Below are 27,793 nucleotides of genomic sequence, written 5' to 3'. Positions count from 1 at the left end.
AACTCAAAATTACTATTCTCACAGTTAGTATTAACTATGTGAGCAGAGAAAGTCAGCCATCCCTGCGTGCTGACCCAGGTCACACACAAGACAGGAAAACAGCCATACCAAGCTGCTCAGCAGAAATGCTTAGCAAAACTGAAAACTTCCTGCTCAAGTCCTGGCTTCCATCTCCCGTTGCACCTATCTGAAATCCGAAATCTCCTTTTCATTTGGAGGAAGACAGGGACCTAATTAAAAAGAACTCTTTTATCAAGGGGATACATCTGTGATATTTTAGCTATTATATATATCTGTTTCTGCACACGTCCAGAAGTGCTGCAGTATTGACAGCAGTGAACAATGCAAAGCCCATCTCAAACTAGAGTTTGCAAAATAGGTTTTATATTAACTATGTCACATGAGAAAGCCCATTCACAGGCATTTACAGAGTGCAACCAACAGCTGAGGCTGCAAAAACCTCCCAAACCAAGCCAGAAGTCCTGGTATCCCTTAATCTGATAATTCAGTAGTGAAAATATTTAGGAAGAAGATATGATTTCAGTTGCTCTGAGGATCCCAGAGGATTTTAAACAGTCTGTCCTGAAGGCTTTTATCAGTGGATTATTACTTAACTAGAGATAAGAACAGAAAGGGCACTTTCACTCCCTCCTGTGAAGGCTGTTTCACTTTAAATAGAATAATTAAATATTCACTGGAAAAAACAGATGCCTAGGCAAGGGTAGTTACTGCACATGATGGGTAGAACCTGGCTTCCAGTGCTGCTTTCCTGACAGCCTATGGAACTCTACACCATCTGGTACTAACTGGTGCCTGGAGCACAGCCTCCTCCTTTCTTGTGAGTTTCTCTCTGGCCCAAGGAGTTATCAACTGTGAGAGCCCACGAGAGGGACTGACAGTATCTCCCATCTCCTCTAGAACACACCGCAGTATACAGCCTGATTCATGATGGCTTCTAATCTCCTCCAGAGGAAGGCAAGCAAATCCAAGTCCAGGGAACCAAATTCAAAATTACTACTCTCACAGTTACTATTAACAAATAAGCAAGAGGTGATGGAAGAGATGACACTTTATCTCTCTGTCTTTGAAAGGAATGTCTTTCAGAAAACAACAGCAGACACCCGAAAGACCAGCAGGGCTTAAAGTATGCTCCAGCACTGAGATTTTTCCTTTAAACTTCAGTGGCTGCCTCATGCCATCCCAGGTATTTAGGCAACGCCCTCAGCCACCACAATCTCCTGGTTGTCTTTGACACAGATCCTAGTCCCAGTAATTAAAAAAAAAAAAAAAAAACCTAACCATTTATCACAGCTGTGATTACATCCCCTTCAGAAATCAGATTAACTGACCCTTGGAGGAGTTATTGCCATTTCTTTCACCAGATCTTCTTTCAACTAGTTTCAGTGCTAGTGGTGTTCCTCCTCTTGCGGGTGAACAGGCTTCCTTTTTTTTCAGGTCAGCCCCAGAGGTTTGAATTGCAGTAATCTATTTAAGGCAGAGCACAAATTAAACAAGGAATACGTCTCATTACTGCTATGTTCTGTACCCACACACCAGTAAAGATGGTTATCTAGACAGAATAAAACAAAACAGGAACAAGTTCTACTTTGATAATTATGAATATTATGTCACTTACCTGCCGCACTGTTAAGCGTTTTGACATCAAGCTGCATTTGGTGTCGCACAATAAAGTAGAACAACAAAATCCAACAGTCTGTGAATAAAGTATCTGTAGCTCCATTTTAAACCCAAACATCAGCTCTTTAATTGGCATTTCAAAAGTATCGCCCATGGCCACTCACATTTTCCTCCATGACACAGCACAGTCACTGGCTCTTTTCCCCCCTCGCATCTGAGCAGAGTCCTGACTTCATGAAAGCCATTTTTATTTGAGACCAAGGGATGGGAACTTTTGTTCTGGTAGATGCTCACTGGGAGGTCCTGTGCCCAGGGCACTCACAGGGGCACAACTCAGCTAAGGGATTCTTATTCAGCCAGGAGCTGGCTACAGACTTGTAGCTCAGTTACTCAATGATAGGGGTAGAACAAAACTTGTAACACTACTGGGGATGAACCCAGAATCCTGCACTAGTACTAGAGGTAAATGTACATGCTCCTGTAACAGCTCTTCCCTGACAGTCCTAACCTTATAACCAAAGGTAGAACTCACCCTTAAAACCTGTCAGATGGTCCAAACTGTACTCAAGATGGGAGGGAGCAGCATTAGGTTGAAGAGGCCTGCTGGCTCCACAGCTTCTCGAGGGACCTCCACCTCCTCCTGTCATCAGCTCCAGTGTGTCCTGCCACACCTGTACCTGCTGCAGCACGGAAGGCACTACCTTGGGGAGCTGGGGGGGACCAGGAGGAAAGGGAGGAAAAAGTGGTTGTTGCAGAGCTACGGGGAAAGGGCTGCAAAATTAGGCACATGCGCAGTTGAGAAAGGCCATTCCCAAGCAACTGGAAACACCCATCCCCTCTCAGGCATTCTTTAGGGACATGCCTTGACTCATACTTCAGCAGAATTTGGGCGAAATCTTTAGCAAGCTGAAAAATTTCCCCAGAACAGCCAAGAGCTGCTGAACATTTTTCATTCTATTAATATGGGAAATAATCCATCACATACACACATGCACCTCTTCAATCATAAAGGTCACTGCCTCGTCTTGAAATGAATCATGCCATGCAGTACCACTGTCTGTTTTATTTATTGCACAAAAAGATGATCTAAATTACTCAGTCCTAGCTAAAAAGTAGTACACACAGTTCAGATAGTATTTTTAGGAATGTTATTTTCTTTTTAGGCTTTCTCTCTCTTTTCCTGGATATTAATTAATTTGTTTTAGATATATTGACACATCTCTTCCACAATGGCTCATGAAAGAGCATTGTGTAAATTCTTTACACAAGAAACATTTTGGTTTAAAGAAAACCATCTAATACAAACAAACACTCTTTGTTATTTAATATATAGATAAAATAAAGTGTTTGAAACTATTAGGTCAAGCATTAAATCCAAGAACCCAGGGAATGCGCAAAGATGGAGCAATTCTATAGACTTTTTCTACATTTTTGGAGAATGTTCATGTTTATTTTTTCTTCTTTTCTTTTTTTGTTTTGTTTCTCAGGTATTTTCACAGGTGAATTATATACAGAAAAGACAATTCCGTTCTACTTAACACCTTGTTTTAAAACAGTAATTCAAGGCTTCTCCACATCAGAAAATGACTCCTCCTTCAAAAAAAGAGCTCAAACTATTTCATAATGGCAAAGTAGTGGCTCCTGGAAAATGGACTTAAGAAATTCCTCACCATTCCAACCACAACAAACTTGTGCTCTGATTTTTTATTTTTCACACAAAAATAAATAAAAATCTTTCAAGGAGGGCACTGTTGAATGATTTGAGAATTAAAAAAAATACTCAAACTATTGCAGAAAGACCACTGAAAACTTTATGCATCCACCCAAATAAAAGAAAATAAGAAAGCATTAAGCATAGAGGTGGAAAAAATAGTAACAGAGCAGTAAAAGGCAAAACAATTTTCTTCTCTATATACATATTTTTACATGAATAACAAGAAATGTCAAAAATACACAAGTTTGAGTACAAAAGAATCATTTTAGCAATAGATTTGTACAAATGAGACTTCTGTAAGCAGCATGCTTTGACGGAATGAATTAAACTGCAACATAATTCAAAATACATTCATTTCAATCCTCCATACCAAAATTTCTGAAAATGTAACATGAGGGAATACAGTTTAGTAACGAGCATCATTTCTGGAAAGGAAGAAAACTTCAGTTACCCAGTAGAATAAAGAAGGATCAACTTCAGTTTTTAAAATCCTTGGTCTCAGTCACTAAAATGCCTCAGTAGCCCAAATCCTGCCAACACGTATGTGTTTTAACATTACAAATGTTAGCAAGGTTATGCTGATCTTGGCAGGATCACAGACAGCAAGACTGAGCTTCAACTTGGTCCTAGGATTTCAGCTGTAATTATAAAGGCACTGCTCAAAAGACAGTATACTAGACAAAATAGCCCAAATGGCTCTGTAAACAGGCAATTGCCCTGGGGATACTTCTACGCCACCCTCTTGGTGGTAGTGAAGATGTTCTTTGAACACCCTTTTGTTCACTGTATGCTCAGATCACCTCTAAAAACTGGTACGTGTGAAAACTGTATCACCATGTAAGCCACCTCTGAATTTGGGCCACACAATTTGAGTTTCTTTTCTCCAAGTATCAGCAGATGCAGCTCAGAGTGGAAACCCTGTTACAGTCAGTGTAAACAACCTCTAAATTATCAAGAAAAATTAACTTTCTTTGATGCCTGCTATTCCTACTTCACAGCCAGTACTTTACTGGAGATTATGAAATCCCCCTACAGTGTTTTCCCTTTCTCTTTCAATGAAGTAATTTCACTAACTTTCCTGTATTACTTATTTTCTTTGCTTCTTGAGTTACTTTGTTTTACGACATTCATTCAAACCTCTTACAGCTCTGGAAGACAGCAAAAACACCTGTTACTACCATCTTAGACAGTATATATGCTCTTACTCTATTACATTAGCTCTAAGCACAGGTTTGCTGCTTTCAGAGATAAACAGGCATGACAGCTCTGAAACAGAAAATCCATACTAACCAGGTCATAAGCTTCTGCTATCAATGTAAATGTAATTGAGAAATAAAAGCTATACTGAAAAGACATGCTAAAACACTGTTCTACAGTGGAACTCCTTTACTGCCTGTCATTTTGATGAGAAAAATCCATACCAACACCAGTGAAGTTGAAAGGAATGAAAAGCACAGAAATCAGTAGCATCACCTCTGCCTGGGTGTCTTTACATGTAAGCCACAGCGTCAGCTAGCAGGGTTTTTTTAAAAAATTAAATCACTAAGTTTAAAATTGTTCCTTTTTTATCCCTAAAATTTAAATACTGCCCACACATCTACCCACATTTGTCAATGAGAACAGAGATAACTGTTAAATTAGGTCTTCACTGAAGATCTAAATAAAATCTGGGGTGTAAATGTTTAGTTAGCCTCGGGAAGCAAGCAGTCCCTATATCCCTCTGTATAAAGGAAACGCCCTGTGCTGTGTGGAGAGAGAAAATAGATAAACTGCTATTATTTGCTCCTTGGGTACAAGAACAATGAAGAAGTGCCCATGCATTGGGGTACTGAAAAAGAGATGGAAGCAAGAGAAGCCCAAACTCTAGCCCTGGTTGGTAAGTTTCTCATATGCCAGTCGTCCTGTACTCAATCACAGAAAACTCCAAAAAGCCCACTGCAAGGGCACACAAGTTCTGCAGGCTTTCTTCCCCATCTCTGAAACTGGAGATCTCACTTCAAAGCCCAAATCTAAGTCTTAATTTTACTTAGGTCACATTACATATGTATTTAGCTGATAAAAAAAAATAATGTGTCTGGATTGGTATCATCAAGGAAAAGCTTTGCCTTTTTGATTTCCAGGCAGGTAATAAGACAGCCTGACATTAATCAGGAAGGTGGTTTGGCATTTCAGGAAGAGAAGCTGATGCCTAATAGATGAGAACAGCATAGTAAACCCTTGAGGCAGCAGGCACTACAGAGGAAAACAGGCAACGAAAAATCAATGTAAAGTAGTATCAGAGGGAAGAGGGGAATTTCACTTACATTCCCAGCAGACTCTGCTGGCCAGCTCTTATTATTACCAGGTTATGGTTTCAGTCTAATACTTAAAGTGGAAAACAAGCAATTTGAGAATTTTATTTTTTTTTTCCCCAGTCATTACTACATAGACTAAGTCCTAGCCTCAACTATGATTCACGTGCTATTTTTTTTTGCTGGTTTACCCTACTACTTTTAATTCTATCCCACCAAACACCTGACAGCAGGATTTCAGCAGTGTAGAGAACACCCAGCCTTAACGAGCTCCAAGCAGAAACAGCATTATACCAACACAGTGCAAATTGTAGGCCCAATGTCACAATTTGAGATAGATTTTCAGGCACACCATCAGGTTTGGATGGCTTCTAACAGCCTAAAGTAACAACTACGGCCACCTTCTCCCGATGTGACAATGTTCACATGAACTCATTTTTCCAGATCTGGTTTTACCCTAAACCTCTGGGCACAGTATTTTCATTGCTTTCTTTCACTTTCATTCTTCTATTTTCTCCTTCCAACTCTCCTGATAACTGCACAGTTAATGTTACTTTTTCTCAATTGTTAGAAAAACAGCAAATCTATAACTGTATGTGTAGTTATTCCATCCAACATAAATGGCCCTCCTAGAGCTTACATGAGTCTTTCATTGAAATTCACCAAAATAATAACAACAATAATACTCCTTCAATACAGAACAAAATATTCCAACAAGTTCTAGATTTTGTAAAGTGCACAAAAATATTAATGGAAATAATAAAAGTTTTCTAGTGTCACCATGAAAACTTCTGAAATATTGTTAAAATTAAATAGAAGTAATCTAATGAGGCTTTTTGGCTCTAATATATTGGCAGACAGCAGCAAAATTTTTCAGAAATATTATACCAACTAAATATACTGTATCTTAGCAGCATAAAAAGTCCCTACAATTAGATGCAATTGCAGGCCTAGTAAGCATAAACCTGACAAAACGTTACAAATGTAGTTTTCGTTTAAAAGAATGGATTTCCACGGAATCCTAGAGGTAACATTTGTTATTTTGTTTTACATTGTATTCTGGTAGTAAACCCTACTATGACCAATCACTTCCCCTCCCTCTATCTTTCCTCCCAAAATTGCACAGAGTAGTGGAAAATTTAATCAAGTTATAAGATACGGCCAAACTGAAGAAGCCATATTAAACAAAACAAAATTCAACCTAAAGCCTAAAAACAAGCAAACCCAGAAAGTAACAACCATCATCAAACAACTGCAGCTTCACACCACCGACCGATGCTCCCCACACATGTAGATGGCACTAGGTCGAATGCGCCGCCTCGTGTGGCCAGGTAGCTGTGGCAAAAACTTGAAGTATTTGGGCATCAAGTCCAAGCACGCGTCGTGAAACTTCTTAATCCTCCAGTAGTAAATCAGTGGGTTCAGTGCAGACTTGAGGTAGCAGAGCCAAAGGAGCCAAGTGCTTATCTCAAAAAAGTTGTGCTTGTAGTAGAAGTGGCTGTTGAATGTGGCAATAAGGCTGTAAGTGGTGAAGGGTGCCCAACAAACTATGAAGACAAGGAACAAAATCAAGATGGTTGTGAAGGCACGAGTTTTAAAGCTCATATCAATATTCATCTGGAAAGGTCTCTGTAAGCTCATGAGCCCAAGTTTGCTGGCCTGGCTGAGGCATATGCTATCAGGGTGGCTGTGGATACGAACCGCGTTGTGGCGGACGGTGTTGAGTATGCCCATGAAAGAATACAGCATCACCAGGAACGGGATAAAAAAAGATATTAGCAAGATAACTATCACGTAGGCTCGGTAGCCTGGGCTTGTAGAGTAGCCAAAAACACACTGAGGTGCTCTCGAGGGTATCTGCAGATTAGGATTTCCTACTGACAACGGAAAAGCAACAACAAAGGATGCCACCCAGGTAATCACAATGAGAATCTTTGCACGGTAAGGGTTCAGTCTGTCTTGCCTCTGAACTATGATAAGAAATCGGTCGATACTAATAATAAGAAGAATGGCTACCCCTTCTATGACAAAAAGCCAAAAGAACATGGCAGAGACTCTGCAGAATATATCCCCAAAAATCCACTGAGTGGTAATGATTGTAATCAAAGCAAAAGGCATGTTCAGCACTGCCAGCAGCATGTCTGCAAAAGCCAGGCTTGCTAAGAGGATGTTAATTGCAGACCGCATAGCTGCCTTCTGGTAGACCATGAGGCAGACAACAAAGTTTCCAAGGAAAGAAACCAACAGGATAAATATCATAGCAGCAGAAAGAATGATCTGGAGTGGCAAACTCAAGCTCATGAAAACTTCTTGTGATGGCAGGACAGCTGTAGTGTTTATCAGAAAAGTACTTCTCTCAGTAGTGGGCACAGCACCTGGACTATACCTCAGTGGCTGTGTTGTGCCACTATGAAGCAAGAACTGGGGAGTGGTAAAATTCGTATAGGCATTTTCATAAACAATAAAAGTAGCATTTGAGGTCCCAGAGTGGGCCAGCGTCAACATTGCTGAGAAAACCATTGCTTCAGGAGAAACAAAAGCAGAAACAAAGGTCTTCAAGGCATTTCATCTTGTTCAGGCAGTATTTCATTCCTGGTTATTTAACAAATCAAAATTCAGCGTCTGAAAGCATCAGAGTTCTTGCAATCACATCAGTATTTCCACCTGAAAAAGAAGAAAAATTTAAAGAAACAAAGTAAGACTCTCTGAAACCAATGGGAACCAAATGATCATTCTGCTTTCCGTAAAAACAACACAATTTACTTAAGCACCAGTCACAGGAGTGTTGTAATATCTGGTCTTTTTCATATAGGTCCTGCTCCTGTAGTCTTGCCAACGCTGTGCAACACTCTCACTTAGAAGCCTTTTTCTGCTATAACCAGGACTGGAAAACTTTTGTGTTTGAAAAAAATCCTTACTGATTAAAAGTGAATAAATCAAACCAGTATCTTTATTTAAATGTCATCATTTTTAAACTAACGTCATGATTTTGTTTTGGAATTGTCTACAGCTGGACACTTTAATAACATTTGCAAATAGATTAAACAGTATCGGTATTGCCTGTCGGCCTGTTTGGTAAGCCCTGAAAAGCCTTCCTATCCGAGTTATGCAACATAATACAGAATCCTTGGTTTCATGTCAGTCCAGTCATCAGCAGGAGATACCTCAAGAAAACACCCTAACCTAATTAATTATTAAATAACTTGTCCCCAGGATTAAAGTATTTCTCAATTTGTTTCATCTAGTGACTGACTCATAGCAAGCTGCAAGGAACCAACTCTTCTTCAGTCTCTACAACCTTTCTCCCTGGAGCAAGCTCTCCTGCTTTCACTATCTAGACATGTCTTTGCTAATTCACCCCACATAATTTAACTGTGTACACCCTCTTTTTCCTTGTCAACCTGATCTTTAGACATTCTGATGAACTCCCTTCCTCATGATTATGCTGATAGAGTGCAACATTTCCTTTTATAGTTTACATGTTTGATCTTGTACTATTATTGCATACATTGCACTTTTACACGTACTGCTCTTACAAATGAAATGCAAAGGAGTTGAGTGTTGTCTCCCCTTTTGAGTGCTGGCTCTCCATAGAACTCCTCCCCTCTGTCCTGGACTATTAAATTAAGCGCTTCCAGAGTACCCTGGCATCTGATTAAGCTGGAAGCCAGAAGCATTCTATGCCCTTTTGAAAAACAGATCTCCACCACCAGAAACATAAAGTGGGATTCACCTCATTAATTCTGGATGACTGTAATAGTCACTTCAGGCTGTTTTCATATTTTTAGTTAGAAGAGGGATATAGGCATCTTCAGAGGGCAATCTATCTCCTCCATCTCTGGACATGGTGACAAACTTGTGTACTAACTCAAGAAGCTTATGTTTGGTAACACAAATCCTGCTTGCAGGATTTATGCAGGTTCTGTTTGGTATTGACACTGGGCAAAAGTGAAGGGAGGAAGGAATGCTTTGATAAATTTATAGAAGGACCACATGCTTACTCTTCCCTGGCTAACACTTCACGAACCAAGAAATTAACTCTAAGACAACAAAGTCTACCCTATGTCCCCAGTTTGGACTTGGAGCAATCCTAATGCAAGCCTGCTCAGACGGCTGCCAAGGATTCATCAAGTAACATCAGCACTATGACCTGCTCCTCTCGTTCCATATCAAAGCCATTCCCCACCTATCTGCAAGCTCAGTGTCGCTATATGACTTCCAGGTCCAGACCAGCCTCAGCACTTTTTCCAAGACAAATTATTTCTCTGTCTCCTTTAATTTTGAATGGTATCATGAAGGGATATTATAAACATCCTAATTTCATAGAGTCTCCTAGTGGACTGACCCTGGCTGGATGCCAGGTACCCAACAAAGCTGGTCTATCACTGCCCTCATCAGCCAGACAGGGAAGAGTAAATTATAATGAAAGGCTTGTGGGTTGGGGTAAGGACAGGGACAGATGACTCAGCAATTATCATCACAGGCAAAACCGAAATCAGTTTAATTTACTGTCAATCAAATCAGAGTAGGGTAATGAGAAAATAAAAACAAACCTTAAAACACCTTCCTTCCTTCTTCCTAGGCACAATTTCACTCATTTCCCTGCCTGCTTCCTGCCAGTGGCATAGAGGGACAGGGAATGGGGGCTGCAGTCAGTTCATCACACATTGTCCCTGCTGCTCCTTCCTACTCAGGGGCAGGAGTCCTCATACTCTTCCCCTGCTCCAGTGTGGGGTCTCTCCCACAGGAGACAGTCATTCATTAACTTCTCCATCATGGATCCTTCCCATAGGCTACAGCTCTTCAGGAACTGCTCCAGTCCCTTCCACAGGGTGTAATCCTTCAGGCATGGACTGCTCCAGTGTGTGCGTCCCTGAAAGGGTCACAGTTCCTGCCAGTAAACCTGTCCCAGCATGGGCTCCTCTCTCTCCATGCGTCCACAGGTCCTGTCAGGAGTCTCCTCCAGCATGGGCTTTGCATAGGGTCACAGCCTCCTTCAGTCATCCACCTGCTCCAGCATGGGGTCCTCCACAGCTTGCAGGTGTACATCTGCTCCACCATTAACCCCCATGGGCTGTAGAGGGACAACCTGCCTCACCATGGTCTTCACCATGGGCTGCAGGGTAATCTCTGCTCCAACACCTCGAGCACCTCCTCTTACTCCTTCACAGATCTTGGTTTCTGCACTGTTGTTTCTATCACATGTTCTCACACCTCTCTCCAGTCTGCAATTGCTCAGGTATTTGGGTTCCCCCCTCTTCTTAAATAAGTTATTACAGAAGTGCTGCCACTGTCACTGATGGGCTCAGCCTTGGCCAGCGGTGGGTCCGTTTTGGAGCCAGCTGGAATTGGCTGTCAGACATAGGGGAAGTTTCTAGAATCTTCTCCCGAAAGTCACTCCTTCATGCCTTCTGCTACCAAAACCTTGCCATTCAAACTCAATATAGAATAACACAAATTCAGATTTCTAGAGGCCTTCTTGCTTGAATGGGAAGGAATGTAATAATTTTCTATTTTATCCTATTCTAATTCAAAGATAGTTCAACAAGAAAAAGTATACTAAGCTATGTACATGAAAATATGCCAAATTCAGTTAACTTTAGTCTTGATTTTCCTTTTCTCTCCATTCTCTCCCTTTCATTTTTATGTTACAGTAACTCTTTTAAAGAAAGCTTCAATGATAATTACAGGCTAAAGCATATATAGTAGTCAAAACCTGTCTTTCTTTGGTCTTTACAAACCTTTCCTCTACTAGTCTTCCTTAGCAAATTTGTTAGAATAAAATCTGTAACCAACAGCAGCAAGGTTAACACAGTTTTCCAGGATAAATAAGCAAGGATTTTAGCAACAAACATGAAAATCTCACCCAAAGTTCCACTGAGGTTTATGACTCCACAAACTAAGAACACTGAAGAGGGAAGGAAGCTGTAGCGTTCTGCAGACTGCAAAAGAGCAGAAATTCAACAAATAATACTGGATTTAAAATCATAGAATACAGAAAATTAGATCCCCAGGGCAGTACCTTTTAGAGGTATATAAGCAATAAGCCAGCAAACGTAACTTTTGCATTTCTGATTGCTTTTGACAAGGTCTCTCCACCAAGGCTCTAAAAGAAACTAATCTGCCATTAGATAAATGCAAAGCCCTCTCATAGACAATAGTCAGTTTAAATTAGGAAACAAATAGAGAAGCAGTTAGTTCTGCAGTGTAAAAAGGTCACCAGAATGATCCTACAAAGAAAATCTATGCTGGGGTTCAAGCTCTGTAACCTACAAGGGAGACGAGAGAAATGTGAAACCATGACATTTGCCGATTATGAACATGAACTGTTTTTCAAAGCAATTTAATAAAAACAAAGGTCAACTATAAAGAGGTACAGAGGGATGTCATGGCAGTTAGTGACAAGTTAATAGGCTGCCATATAAAATTCAGTGTTGCTAGAGGTAAAGCAATGCATGTACAGGAAAAAAAGGTAAAAGCACAGTAACAGATGCTAAACCAAGGATAACCAGCAAGAAGAAAAGCAGATCTTCAAATTTTGATAGTCTGTTCTACGAAAACATCGGCCAAGTGTTCAGAATTGTTAGCAAAGAGACCCAGAAGAAAAGCAGGAGCTACCTACATACACTGTATACTTATATACTGTACCTGCCACAATACACATACATGGCCCTTCATCTTCATACTACATGCAGTTCTGCTTGATGTGCTCTCCATTGAAAAGTGACTGAAAAAAGGTATCATAGAGGTCTATAGGAATATTAGTGGCACAGGGAAAGTGAATGTTTGCTGTCTCTCATAATATAAGAATAGGAAAAGCCAAAGGAATCACAAAACCCTAGAATGGCTGAGATTGCAAGGGACCTCTAGAAGTCACCTTGTCCGATACCTCTGCTCAAGCAGGGCCACCTAGAGTCAGTCACCCAGGACCACATCTAGATGGCTTTTGAGTATCTCCGAAGAGGGGACTCTACAACATCTCTGAGCAAACTGCCAGTGCTCAACACCCCTCACAGTGGAAAAAAGTGTTCCCTGATGTTCAGGGGGAACGACCTGTGTTTCAGTTTGTGTCCATTACACCTGGTCCTGTCACTGGACACGGGTGAAAAGAGCCTGTCCTCTTTGCACTCTTCCTACAGGTTTTTATATACATTGCTAATATCCCCCTGAGCCTTCTCTGCTCCAGGCTGGATGGTCCCAGCTCTCCCAGCCTGTCCTCACAGAAGAGGAGCTCCAGACTCTTCAGCATCTTTGCAGCCCTTCATTACACTCTCTTCAATATGTCCACGTCTCTCAAACTGAGAAGGCCAGAACTGTAAGTTACTAACAATCACAATTAATTGTGAAAACACTTGCCAAAGGATGCTGTGGATGCTATAGAGCTTCTGTGGATTTAGAAGGCAAATTAGAATTTACTTTACATGATCCTTACACAGATGACCATGTCAAGAAGAGGTGAATTACCTCATGAAGCACCTATCTCCCTCTCTCCTGACTGTAAAGGTACATGGCCACCTGATTTGAATACAGACATTTTGAGCATGCAGGTACTTGATTAGTTTTATAAAAGAGAATTCTCTCACTTAGTCTAAGTTTACAGCTCTTTAAATATATTTATGCCACAAAACTTCATGCTCAGAGTACAAAGTTCAGCAGAGCCTTAGATGGCAATATATATGATAAAAGATCTAAAGAGGGGAAAAAAAAACAAAAACACACACCAAACTGCAGATGTTCCACAGTAAAGAATCAAAGTTTTAGACAACACTGCTTTATCACAAATTGTCCTTCTAAATAGAATGAACCAGACAAGGGGAGGAGGAGCCAAAGTGTTCTCCACCCTTAATGCAGTCAAAAAGATTGTGCTACCTTGCATTTCTCAAGCCAGTAGCATCCAGTATATAACAAAGGACTCAGGTGTCTAGATTGGTGTGTAGACTATTCCTAACAAACCCAGAAAAGTGACTAAAAAATATAATCTCACATATGCTCTCTCACCACCCCAGCTCTCTAAGCAAACAGCTACCTCCTGTTTTGTGGTTTCTCCCCTCAGTATGAAGCTTGTGTGCTTTTCTGTACAGCGTTAGGAGAAGAGGAGGAGAATGACCTCATGCAAGCTGCCGCCTGGACCTAGCCAAGTACTTAAAGCGGGAAGTGAGTGTTAGCCATTTGGCTGTTGCATAAGTCATCAGTCATATCTTACTATCAAGAAGAATAAAAAGAGTGAGCAGTGAGCAGCTGTTACAAAGAAGACACCAAACCTACTAAGAAGACCAGAGGCTTTGGATCTCAGGTAGAATAACTCCAGAGTCTTGCTCCTGTGCCTGTTGCTTCCTGATGGTTTCCAGGCAGCACCCTTCTCTGTACTCTGTTTATCACTCTGAGGTATAAAATCTCTCCGTGCACTGCATGCTGAATCTGCATGCTCAAATGTGTTCTGGGCTTACACTTAACTAACCTGCAGGGAACGAACTTACTCTGGGTTTTGGCTACTATTCTTCGTAAAAGTGATTGGCAATTCAGCCAAAAAATTCAAGATCCCTTCTGTAGCAGTCATATAAATATTCCTTTTTTTTTTTTCTCCTCTCTAAGAGCTTCTATCACGAGCATCCACATGATCATTAAACATGCGCCTCCATCCTTCTTCCCACCCTTCCAACCTCCTCAAAATTTTGTAAGGATAAAAATATAAGCCAAAAGAAAAATACCAATAAAGATAGTTTCACAGCAATTCCACTTCAGTCCTCACTGTTTGAGAAAGACAAAGCCTATCATTTCAGAGCCAGAGTCATTGCTGAATGGTAATCACACAACTTGTAAAAGACAACCATGCTTTGATAGTTTAAATAGCTTACTGATGGTCAAAGTCCTCAAGAAGAGACAGATACCTTTATGTCACAGCATTCTCACTTTTGTACTCTCACTGATTCTCTTCAGATGAAAAAAAGCTTCACAATCACTTTTTTTCCATTTCAGGGCTGGAAATTACTCGGTATGCACATTTTCTCTCAAGCAAGGTTCTCACTCATATGCAACTTTCTTTTTATGGAACATAATAGACAATTATTTCAATGAAGTACACACTTAAAGCTAAACACCACACAAATTTCATTCATCAAATACAATTATTGCTAGAAGTATGGTGTCTGTTTTTAACAGCTTTTCAAGCTAAAAGGTTTCCATTCAAAATTTGGATAGCGTGCTCAACCAGAAATAAAAGATTGTATCTTATATTCAAAGCCAACATCAGTCAAAACCAGTAACTCCACAGACAAAACAGGGATCATAACAGTGCCATGATAACAGTTGTGTTTAATACAGATCACAACATGCTATGAACAGCTGCCAAAATGTTCAATGATTTACTCAGAAACCTGAAGCTAGCAATGCCTGGTGCAGTGATGCTGTTTCTCAGGCATGTTTTAAATGGTTGCAAGCAGGAAGCTGCTGCGTGCTTCAGAGCTACTATCAATGTTCTACTTTGAAAGTAAACTTGGGCAATAGCAAATTCTGCAACATAAAAACCACTAAAAAAGCAAAACATTCTTAAGGAAAAATAGGATAAAGTAAAAAATACAACATGAAGGCCATAGGCTTATTTTGAAATGTAAAATATTGACAGAAAATACTTAAGTATGTGCTCTGACACTCCATTTTCCTACAAAGCAGCCCAGCACATACTCCCCTCTCAATACAAATTGAGCAGTTTCCCATGCCATTAAATAGAGTCAGGGATGAATTGCAACTGAGTCCTTTCTGCTAAAGCCAGTGCAAAGAATGAGTCAGAGCACAAATCAGCAGGGACAGTGTTCTTTCTCACCTAACTGTTCCCCCTAAAAGGAACTAGCAGTTTTCACTTTCAATACCTATTTACATATCCTAAATTGAAACTAATCAACTACACTGCATGAGTGGGTGACCCATAAAACTATTCACAAGAGGCATTAGTTTAATTTAGGAAATTTTCCTTTTTTCCACTCTATAAACACTACTGTGGCAATTTTCATAGGGAAGTATTGTGGGAAACAGCCACCTCTGCATTGGGTCATTAAGTACAACTAATTGTCCTCTTGAGGATATTTCTTTCTGTCCTTAATTTAGAGAGCCATTAACTGTCAAGAAATGTCAGCCATGGGAATCATTATTACTATTCTAAACCACAAATATGCAAGATGTAAAGAGTAATTCTATTTTCTTAGCTCCTGGGGAAAATTGTGTTCTCATTTTGTAGACCACATAAAAGGATTCATGTAGTTCTAGGTTTGCTTCTAGTACTGTCACAATATTTCCCCTGACTTCAAACTTTCCCACTAGTTCAATAGTCATATTAAACATACTTGTATTGAAGAGCTACCTAAATACTATAGTACCTAGAAAAACAGTTAAGTATCAAAAATATCGTTGAAAACAAACTCTTCTAATTCATAGTCTCCATCTAGTTATTAACATACAACTAATAAGTTGTAAGCTTCCAAAAGGCTTGGCTTCCTAACTTTACGTGGACCTTTGGATTATACATGCAATCATTACATGTTAGTAAAAAAAAAAAAAAAGGCAAGCAGGAATCATAAGACATCTTGTGCTGTTCTGTTCAGCAAAGTATTCCCTTTCCAAATAACCTGTCAAAAACAAAGAGGAAAGTTGGCAACATATTTACACTCTGGGCAGGACAAGATCAGAATTGCAGTTTGTCCCATAATAAAACTTTATTTTTATTGGGAGAGGTAGCATATAGTGTGTTTCCTTGCAAAAGACAACTTCTTGCAGAAGTTATAGATAGGACTAAAGCATCTGAGTTTCATCAAGCCAAAGAGATCCTCATCTATCTCACCTGTGGAGCACGAGAATCTCACCATTTAATACTCACATTTGCTAGGACTGGAGTAACATATTGGTTTACATCTCACTCAGATGCATTTATTTAATTTGTAGACAAGCACACAGCAGTTAGCTGCTGTAAGTCTTACTGGACCTATTAAAACAGATGCTTAGCCTTAAACCTCAGGATCCTGATGTTGAGACACGCCCCCTCCCCAGACCTCTCTGAAAAAAATTTCAAAAATGTCCACAGGGTGCTACTAAACATCATGAAGAAGCTGAATGAAGTTTCCCCAAATGGCAAAGATATTAATGCAATAGCATCAGTAAAAAAAAGGGCAAGAAAGGAGGTCTAGGTAGGAAGAATAAACCATTAAAGTTTCATTGCAGGTTCTCAACACTTCCTTTACATGCTTTCAAACCAACTGATCATCAGCATAATGCTATTATGCCTCAAGTAGTTAAAATGATTTCTGTAAACTGGGCCTAACATAGCTAAAAAAGCTGCATATTCCATCATGACCTATCTGTTGTTGAGAACATTTTCAATGGAGGTTTTCCACATGCTCTCAGAAGGAAGACAGAATTTCAGTGAGCCTTCAAAGCTGAGTTTATCTCCCACTAAAAGATCCCAGTGACCTGATTTATTTATATATACTGTTTAAATATAAAAATCCAAATAACATAGACATGGGACAAAAGACACTTTCACATGCTAGTTTTTAAAAGGCTACACAAGTTTTAATTTCTGTCAGAAGAAGCTTTTGGAGGATCTGTAATTCACCTCCACACCGGAGCAAAAGATGTCAGGAAATTTTAGGAACAAGTTTCTAAATAAATGCTGTACATGGGAGTTGAAGGTCAGACCAGCCAGAGTTTGCAAGAACCTGCTACAAATGAAGTGATAAACACAAGCTGTACTTTAAGACCACTCAATCTCCTGGTTCCTCCAATCATTTGAGTGCTGAGTTTCTGTATCTACAATCAACTTAACACGGACTTCAAACACTCGAAACAACGCTTGATTTGAGAGACTAGCGCATGCTGAGGAATCTGTTCTGCATCATCTGGCCACAATGGAAGTCAGCGTCTGAAAGATTTTTTCCGATAATCTATCAATACAAATTGCTTTCTGTTAGCACAAAAATCAATCTTTACATTTATTCTGAAGAACAAGATGGGAAGGAAAAATGCAAGTCTCATATTTAGCTATGTATAAAAGATTAAATGTAGCCATTAGATACTATAGACTTTCACCAATTTGCTTGTTCTGTCTTTAGTGAGGTACGCATTATAAACTGCTAATCTTCTCTCTCAGACTTTCTGAAATGTCAAAGAAGCAAACAGGTTTGCAAGCAGGCAAAAGCCTCTGCCAGGAACTTGGACAGATCAAATACAGTGAGAACCTGTCAGATCTTCCTGCCAGACAAGCACATTCTCTTGATATAAGAACCCTTTCTTCTCTCTTCTCCCATGTTCATAGAAAGTATTTCCAATTCTCACTAGAAGTGTCTATAAAATCAATGTAGAAAAGCAGTCAAAACACCACTATAAACCAGAACATTCTTCCACTTCAAGCCTCCAAGAAGGGGGATAAAAAAAATTAAAAAAAAACAAACCCCAAAACTTTTTCAAAGTAAAACTGCAAAATTTTTTACTAAATTTGAGAACACCGCAGAGCGTGCTCCTAACTAGGCCAGAATACTTTGGATCATTTTCTGTCAGTGATCACTAGGTTAACGCTGTTTCAAGACAACATTCCTTTTTTTCTCTCATTACAAACGATTAGTCAAGCTTTTTTGTAAGAACAGAGGGGAAAAGCTCTGTAATCCTTCACGATCCTGCAATGAAATTTGAATGCAAGGATTCCTGTACCTGTAAGGAGTTCTATTTCTGGAACTACAGCCCTGGTGATAAAACAATTCAGAGCTGGCAGAGCTACTGAAAGGATACTTCTAATTACTGATGCTCTTAGAGGAATTTGCATCTTATTAGGTCTATTTTGATTCCCCAAACTAGGAACTATAATTTCCAAAGAACTGAAATAGCAGATGCTATTCTAGATTTTAATGATGTTTCTTAAACATCATTAAACTTAAAAACATTCCCCACAACTACTCAGATTACGTTAGAGACTTGGCAACAGGCTAGAGAACATATCAAAAATATTATTGGAAGTTTTCAGTATACCGTTGCTTTTCAAATAAATCGTAACTTGTTAAGTACTTGACCAACAGCTCCCTAAATCGAGTTGCGCCTAGTCTATGGCCATTTTAAGTTTTCTTAACATTTTCTTGTGATATTAAGTCAAACCATGGGCATAAACTGAAATATTGAAAACTTCCTTTCTTCACCAAAAAGTCATTCTAGCAGAAGATAACAGGCAAGGAAGAAAGCCTGCTTCAAGTCAGAAAGCTTTAACATTGCTGTCCTAAGGCTATTTTGTCTTTTCAACTACAGCAACTTCTCCAGTATATTCTCTGAAAAGAAGATTGAGATCTGTGAAGATGTTTCACCTTCATACACCAGAAGGTAAAGATCTAAAGGCTCCTTGTTTTACCTCACTCTTATCTCCTTTGTAGTGCTCCAGTATACCTGACACATACTACTGCATTGCTTTCTGCTAAAAACAGGAGGATCAATTTTTTTATTTGTCAGTAATTTTAACAACAGTTGTTAGTTCACTATATATTGTACCAAAACGCAAGGGCTTAAGGAATTAATCTTATAAAAATGGTAACTACATCATCAACACTGTTCTATACTGATAGAATTTATTAAGCTGTCCCTCCTACAAAAACACATCTATTTTCTTGGGTAGGGGGGAACCAACATAAAAAAAAAAAAATCTTTGTATAAAAGATGCAGGAATGTTAACGGAAAAGTGATCAGAATGACGGAACTTGTATACTTTTCACACAAGTGTGCTGCCCACAATAGGTTTCTGGGATTTGGTTTAGCTCCCAGTGCAAAGCTATCAGCCCTGATTCAGCTTCTCCCACATGGATTCTGATCTTCCTACTGCCAAATTCTGCCTCTGCAATACAGATGTGATGGATCTTACTCCTTGGCACTTGGTTCACAGAGAAGAGGTGCTAGTAGCAAGTTAAAAGAGGTGACATTTCAGCAACAGAAATGCTGCTGCTTGCAGTATCCTGCTCTGATAGTACTTAAAGGCTGCAAGGGTAAGATTTAGCTGAGAACTAAACATGAACTTAGTTTATATGCATATTTATATATATTATACACTTTTCTTCTTATTCATATACACACATGTGCGTGTGTGTATGTGTGTGTATATTTTCAATACTTATTAGCATCTCTGTTCAGCTAAAAGGAAATAAAATGATAAATGCAATAAAGTAACAATCACGCTCCTTTGATTCCACACCCCCAATTTGCCCTGCACATGTGTAATAGTAACTTATTTTTCATAACACAGAAACAGACTAAATAAATTAACTGCTTCTTATATGGATAGAGTTACAGCAGTTCCTAGTGCAAACCTTGTGTTTTAGAAAGGCTTGTTTGCATGGAAAAGCTCCTTCACAAAAAAAAAGTGAGGGATTTTCACAGTATTTTAAGAAACTAATATTAAAACAATGAAACAAACAAACAAAAAAATAAAAAAAAAACACCAACACCCCCCAAAATCTTAAAAAGAAACCCACAACACAGGGAAAAAAAAAAAACAAAAACAAAAACAAACAACACAACAACACACCACAAGAAAGAAACCAACCCCAAACCTACAAAAAGAAGTATTATATTACCTGGAAGAAGTGACCTATTACCTCATTCTGTCTTCCACTTCAGTAGCTCAAGATCATATTCCCTATTTAACTGAAAGCTGTTTAAGCATGCTCAAGTAATTAATTTTGCAAATAATATTTCCCTTAATTACAGAGAAGTTAATTTGGTCTCAATTTCAATCTGAAAATGATCCTTAGAAAATACAGTATAGAATTTATCATCTTACATGCAGGATAACTCTAAACAGGGTAATAAATGTAGCATGAAATTTCTAATTTGATTGCAACTACTCAGTAACTGCTGAAAAATTGAGAACAAGAGACTTGTATCTGTTTTTTAAAGTACTCAAACACACAGAAGTTAGTAGTGACTCAAAGCTACAGGCAAGATTTAGAGGAAAACATGTGTAATGGCATCCACTGTAAGAGATAAGAAAATGAAACACTTGCGTCTGTGCTCTCTATAAATCTCTTTACAAACCCTAAAATATTGTTCATGTTGGAATTAATATTATTCACTACAAGACTATCAAAAAGAATAAATTCAAAATCAGAAGGATGCTTCTCCTGTATTTCTAAGACAGGAGGAAAAAAAAAAAAAAAAGGAAAAAAGATTTTCAACTACTGGGGAAGGTCTACAGGTCATTTTAAAGGATTCTGTATCAGCACACTACAAAAGGTATAATGACTGTCAATAAAACTGTAATTTTTCTGATTTTCTCTTGGATTGATTTAAAGTTAAGTATTTTTGTCTAATCTTCTGATTACTTTATCTTTATTTCAATCAAAACTACTTTTGTACTCCAGGTGTAATAGTGAAGCTTCTAGTAGCAGCTCCTTTAGACTCACAGTGCTGCTGAAAATAACTTCTATAGAATGTTATGCATATCAAATAATTATTGTCTTTTCCACCATAAAACTTGTTGAATTTAACATATTTCTACAAAATCTTTCCAGTAGAAGCTAAAACTGTTTGTTTATACGTAATTATTTTGATTACACAAAAAATGATACACTTTAACAAAACTTGTTCCAGCACACCTGGGTACAGTACATTTATTTCCCTCAAAATATTTCTTATCCAGGTTCAATCAACATTCCACGAGCCATAATTAGTCGTTTGTAACATCTTCATCTGGCTCATTGTCTTTTTCCTACTATCCCATGGGCACTTTGCAGCAACAATTAATTTGATCCATTGTGTGCTCTTCATTGCCAGCTTTCTCATGAGTCCTACAGCTCATCCCACCACACAACAGGCACGCAGTTTGTCAGAAGAGGAGAAGGACCTTCAGGAAAGAGACAAGGCATCCTTCAGGGAGCAAACAACCTTCACAATATTTAAACTGGCCCAATCTTGAAGTCCCTGACAAAAGGGATGACCAAAGAGGAAAAGTCATGATTTACATGCTGTGGCAGCCATAGTCTGCTCCTGGCTACTGTGCCCAGTGGTAAGACAGTGGCAGATCCTGATCCATATGTAGACTGACAATACTCACATAAATGCAACAAATCCAGTCATATGACAAATACGGAGAGAAAAGTTATACTGTACGTAATGCCATCTCCACAACGACCTCTGTTGCCTATCTAAATGAAAAGATCAGAAACAGTTCTCTCCAATGTACTCTAAATTAAACAGTTTAAACACTGCATATTGAAAAGGTTTAAAACTGATGGAACAATGACTCACCTTCCAGAATGTGTTTTACTGAAATGGTTTCATTTCAATTCAGAAAACAGAAGGACAATATCACCTGTATATACTTTAAATCCTTCCTTGACGTTCCATTTCACATTTCACTCACAAACTATCTTTACTTCACAAGTTCTTACCATTTTCAGTCTCAGAAAGACCTTTCCAGATTTTCCTTTCTTTATAGAAGTAGCTAAGGCAAGTTTCTGGAGCTCTACACACTCAACCATTGCTTGTTCTCCTCCCAGCCTATTTTTGTTCCCTTTCTTCTTAAGAAAACATAGGCTGTGAAACTCATGCATATTCAGTTCATGTCAATCTCATTTTAAGTAGGTATGTCCCATGAATAATATGCCCAAATAAAGTTACAACCACTTGCTCATATGCTTGAAGGTACACCCTTATACCCACTGGATGCAACTACAGGACAGCAGAGCTGACCCTTGTGTTACCCTTTTGTGTTGCCCTTCACTACCTACCTGTTATCACCAGGTTTCTTTGGAAGTGGGTGCAATTCTAAATATATTGTATCTAGACAGAGCCTAGTCATTCCTTTTATCATAAACTACAACTTACACAATGCTGACAATATAGATATCATTACCTTCTCTTCTGTTTCTGTTTCCAAGCCCATCAAGCCACAAAAAAAAAGACTTTAACTGAAGGAATGTAAGGCACTTAAAAGTAAAGCAAGCAGTGTGAAATAAGCACATAATTTTACCTTAGGTTGGAGACCTCAGTAAGTGGCAGGGGGAGGACCCACATCCTATCTATACACTATAATTGTCTGCGGTCTGAAGGTATTTCAGGCTATTCAGAACTCTTGCTGCCTTCTCCTTGCCCAGTCAGTCCATCTTACCAACAGCAGTGCTTGCTGTCTGTTCTCTGGGCTCAGCTTACTTAAGTCTTTATCCCTATAAGTATATGCTTAGCTAGGATGGCTCAGCTAGGCTTGCCCTTCTCTGTGGGATAAAAAAAAAATAAAATCCTGCTCTATCAGTAATAACCCTGGTTTGGAAACTTGGTATGTTTTCAGCAAAAGCATTAGAAAAAAAAAAGGATCGAGGTCTTTTCTGAGGCAAAACAACTACCAAAACCATAATTCAATTAACTTGGCCTAAACAACTTCATATATCTAAATTGAATTGGCACAATATAATGTTGAGCAGCTTAGACATGAAGTTCAAAGTCTGTAATTTCACCAGATCTGCAGCAGCTCTAGTCTTTCCTACGTACTTTGAAGAATCTCAGCTTACCTCCTGGTCTCGGTTTGTCAGTAGGACCAAACGGCTGTTAGGTCTTTGTTACACCATTATCTATCCACTAAGCAGTGGTTTCAATGACTATTTTAGCATCTGTTTTACTGTACAGCTTTTGTCCATTTTCTCATTTTAAGAGCAAATTTTTATTCTGTGACCCACACACCAGGCAGTCTGAGTGGGAAGTTGAGGTAGCTTTTGTAAATACTAACAAAGCAATGAAAATTAACAAACCATAAAATACAGGAAATTAACTTCTCATTGCGTCATCAATTTATCTACCCACCCAAATGAGTTTAAAATACCAGCTTCAAGCAGGCTGATGTTCTAGGGACACTCAGCTGCCACTTCATTTATAGTCTGTTTCCTTAGCAACACTATAATCCATCTGGCTGCGGAAAACTAAATTCCCAAACCATATCCTCCTGTACACCGGAAATAGGCTCAAAAACATTTGTATTTTAAACAGCATGCAGTCATCATGATCAGTGAGCGTATAAATGAATCTGGGAAAGCAATAATGTTCTTAACACACATGTGAACTCCCCCTGCTCTAGCCTGAATAAGTGATTCACATGCTTAGAACATAACACACGCTTTCAACTTTCAGGTGTTGCAACACGATCTCCTTCCTGACACTGCAGTCCTAAGCAAAGCTGCAGAAGACCAAAGTCCTAGCTCTGAGACAGACATCTTGTATATGATCTTCTACCAAGAGTTTCAGAAATGAAAATATTTCATCTTTGTTCCACCATGCCCAGCTGAAGGAGCCCTTGGAACTGCACAAGATCAATCTATTCTCTGAAAAGTTTTCTAAGGTAAGTAACTTGAAAGACCTGGAATGCAAGGCTATTAATTGCAGCCAAAAAACAACCACCATGAAGGTTAACCACATTACAAAGTAGAGCCACTTGTCTTAAAAATATTTAATCTTCAAGTTTTTGTATTTAAGACTATAAATATCACCTGTACAAACTAAAATAAAAATCCAGTCCCCAGCAGCAATATTTAAGTGTTGTTAAGAGCATAAAAATTGCAAAATCAAACTACTCAGGAAAGTCAATTGAGACTGGAGGGCAACTAGCAATTCCCCAATGCTGTAACCAAGCTATGATGGAATCAGGTAGCAAAAGGCTTTCTACCACCAGGATGAACGAACAGAAGTGGTACTATACACCATTTTGCAACTGGATTTTGGCAACTCGAACCTAGCAGAAGGAAATTCAGCTCTTATCTAACAGGCAAATCAATCAGGTATGTAGAGTAGAACAACCTTCTCCTTGACTACATCTCAAAGACCCACCAACAGCAAGCCAGTCTTTAACCTACAGAATGATTTTGCCATGCAGGCAACCACTTCAGTGATAAACCTGCAGTTTTGCCTGACTCTACTGTACAGTAATCGTATGCAAGTCCGTATGCCTGACCTCCTGGCAAGCAACTGAGCCAATGCCTAATCTGCATTCATTTATATTGGCATTAAGAAATGAAGAATCTGATTAATAATTCAAATAGCTGCATGCTCAGGAACAGAGACAGACTTTGAAAATAGTGAGGAAATCAGAGAGAACACACAGGGTCTGTTACTTTTCAGCCTTTCTGGAAATAGCACAAAGTGTATCACCATACTGCCAGTGAACCGTGGAGATGCCTTTTCAAATCTATCATTTGTGGTGGCCTTGAAAACACACATTTTATCCATTTCATTTGGATCTAGCAGTTAACAGCAGAAGTGCTATTACTTGAGATTTCATGCTTTGATTTGGTATTTCCAAAAATGATGAATGCAGTCAGAACTTGCTTTCTTATCAAAATGAAAGGAACGGGGAGAGAAAAAAAGACTCTTAGCTTCAGTCAGCAAATCCACTCAACGCCATCCCTATCCTCCTAATAAATGCAAGGGAAATTTCTTATGGCAGATGCAGATGCCTCAATACCAGTAAGGCATAGTACAACCTCTCCCCGTTATAAATACTCTGAACATGCCTTTATGAGTCAGTATTAAATATTGCCAAATTTCTTTCAAATGTCACCTCCTTATCATAAATGACAGATTTGGAGCCTGAGCAGGCATGATGAATGAATTCAGCGGTGTGAAGGACAGAATTAACTTCTCAGCTCTACCAGCTCAAGAACTCTTGGAATCAGAAATAAGGCAAGACGTGGGAGGCCTCACTGCTACCCAGTTGATTTTGCCCCCAAAATAAACCAGTAGCTCGTCTCCAGGCCACACAAATTTTTGCGGAGTACTCAATACAAGCATGCAAAGCGCTAAGGTACCATTGTGCACATGTTCATTTCTGAGAGAATGGCAGTGCAAGCATTACACACATATTCCTTCAATGTTTCACGGCATGTCTTTGGCTAAACATGGGAAGTTTGGATTTCAGTTTGGAGATTTTTTTTTATGTTGTTTCTTAAAATCATTCTGGTAGCGAGATGAAACACAAGAAATTTGGACACAAATACAATCTGAAATCATCTGCACTTTGGAGTTTATACATACAAATGCATATACACATATAGTTGGTGATACAAGAATCAAAACATCATTAACATATTACGTGCAGGTATTTCTAAACACATCCACAAATATCATTTAAGACTCTAGAAAAATGTCTAGAGAAAACTCAGAATTGACAACTGACAGACGAGTCTATATCAAAATGATCAAATAATAAAAGGCTTGTTGGACTATTACCTACTGAAGATAAGAATTTAATCAACATCTCATACATTTCAAATTACTTTTCAACTCTTTAACAAAAAAAGTTGTCTGTTTTTCACAAAACATCATATTCTCTTTTCTATCATACACAATGAACCTTGTACAGTTCTTTGAAAGGGATAATTTTGTGAAATACACTACTGATGCAGAAAACTTATAGCAATAACTACTTTTAAGTAGTATCAGGTTTTGAAGTTCTAAGACAGCTTTAGAAAGATAGAATATTTCACAATTTGCATTAAAACTACATGGTTTTTCTCCTGCTTCGCTGTTTCCCTGTTGTGCTCAAAGCAACCCAAATTAAACACCTCTTGTTTGTGAACTTGTTTTCTACCATTTTTTTTCCCTTTTCCTGTTTTTTAAAATGAGAGGATAGCTTGCACAGGATAGTGAGGCAATGAAAATTATTCAATGTTCCTGAAGAACTGAGATATTATAAGGATGAACACAATCACAGAAGAAACACACATGAAGTTAATAATTAAGCATTCCGGATGGGGTGTAAATAATGCAATGTGACCCCATACCACAAGAAAACAAAGGACTTCCAAGGTGCTCACTAAGGATTAACCTTGCCTAAATGTGCCTGTCCTAAAAGCTGGCTAGCAAAGCTAAAATAGCCATTGAGACTCTCATCATACAAAGTAGAGAGACACTGAGCAGGTAATTCAGCCATAGGTGAATTTTTACTTTTCTGCATTGTCCGTACAAGTGCCTGGAAGGCTAGCTGAGACAGTGTCACCATAGCTATCTACAGATTATTTCTAACAGATGCCTGAAAGGATCCCTATGGACAGTGGGTTTAAATATTCTATGCAGGGGTCCATGCACCTAATGAGGTTGAAAAAAAAAATAAATTAAAAAATCACAGGACAAAATAGCTACCTTTCAGAAGCTCAGACTGAAGACTTCGATTTACCTCTTAAACCACCAGCATCCATTCACTGCACATAACGAAAAATACAATGCATGATCATGTGGGAGAAAGAAAGGAGAAATTTCAAATATCCCATCTGTTTCAAAACATAAGGCTAGCAAAAGATTAAAATTTTGCCCAGAAAAAAAAAGAAAAAAGAAAACCATAATTCAACTGATTTGAGGTTCACAGCAAAGGATGAGGGACAACACACAGAAGCTACAGTATGGATAACTTCAATTAGGCCTTACAAAAAAAAAAATTCATGGTAACAGTGGTCAAATACTGGAAGAGTTTACTCACAGAGGTGGCAGAATCTTCATCCTTGGGCATATTCAAGACTCAGGTGGACACGAACCCGAGTAACCCCATCTAACTTTCAATATGGCTCAGAGCTGAGCAGAGTGGTAGCCCTTCTGACCTCCTGAGGCCTCTTCCAAGCGTAATTACTCTGCAGTTTTATGCTTCAGCCGCAGTCACTTAGGCTATAACAGCAATTATTCCTTCACCATAGCCTGCTACATCTGAGGACTGGATCTCAAAGTCTGTTTCCCCCTTTGCTTTCTTGACCTGATCTGCTTCGCCAGCTGACCTGACCCATGCAACTAGGGGGCTGAAAACTAGATGAGGATAAAATACTCTAACTGGCCAACTAAAGTGGCTAGCAACCAGAAACTGTATATGAAATCAACCAGAGAAGGATCTGGCAGAAAAATGCAGGAAGCAGCTGAGTAACAAGATGGCCCAGAAGAAACAGGTCAGTAAGAGTAAAATATTGCAGGGAAAACAACAGGAGAGTCACCAGACAGCGCTGCTCTGTGGACAACAGAATGGAAATTATGCCCCAGCATTTCACCAGCTTCCTCAAGCCAGCAACACTACATTACATAAAATCTGCGAGGTAACGTGGGTCATTTCATAACCCATGCACAAAGCAGGTTGTTTCTCTTCACTGTCAAGCCACGTATGTATCACAGCCTA

At 39.0% G+C, this 27,793-nt stretch overlaps 1 protein-coding gene across 1 annotated transcript; it reads right to left on the bottom strand.

The window, feature by feature from the left end:
• Window positions 1-6,903: 6,903 nt before the first annotated feature.
• Window positions 6,904-8,163, bottom strand: GPR63 (G protein-coupled receptor 63). Its single transcript, XM_008936939.1, has one exon. It carries the CDS (start codon window positions 8,161-8,163, stop codon window positions 6,904-6,906), a length of 1,260 nt encoding a protein of 419 aa, XP_008935187.1.
• Between the last annotated feature and the right edge of the window lie 19,630 nt (window positions 8,164-27,793).

The sequence above is a fragment of the Merops nubicus genome, unplaced genomic scaffold (assembly GCF_000691845.1).
Source record: "Merops nubicus isolate BGI_N331 unplaced genomic scaffold, ASM69184v1 scaffold11380, whole genome shotgun sequence".
Taxonomy (NCBI): Eukaryota; Metazoa; Chordata; class Aves; order Coraciiformes; family Meropidae; genus Merops; species Merops nubicus.
The sequence above is the reverse complement of the archived record's forward strand: the minus strand, read 5'-3'. Positions and strand labels throughout refer to the sequence as shown.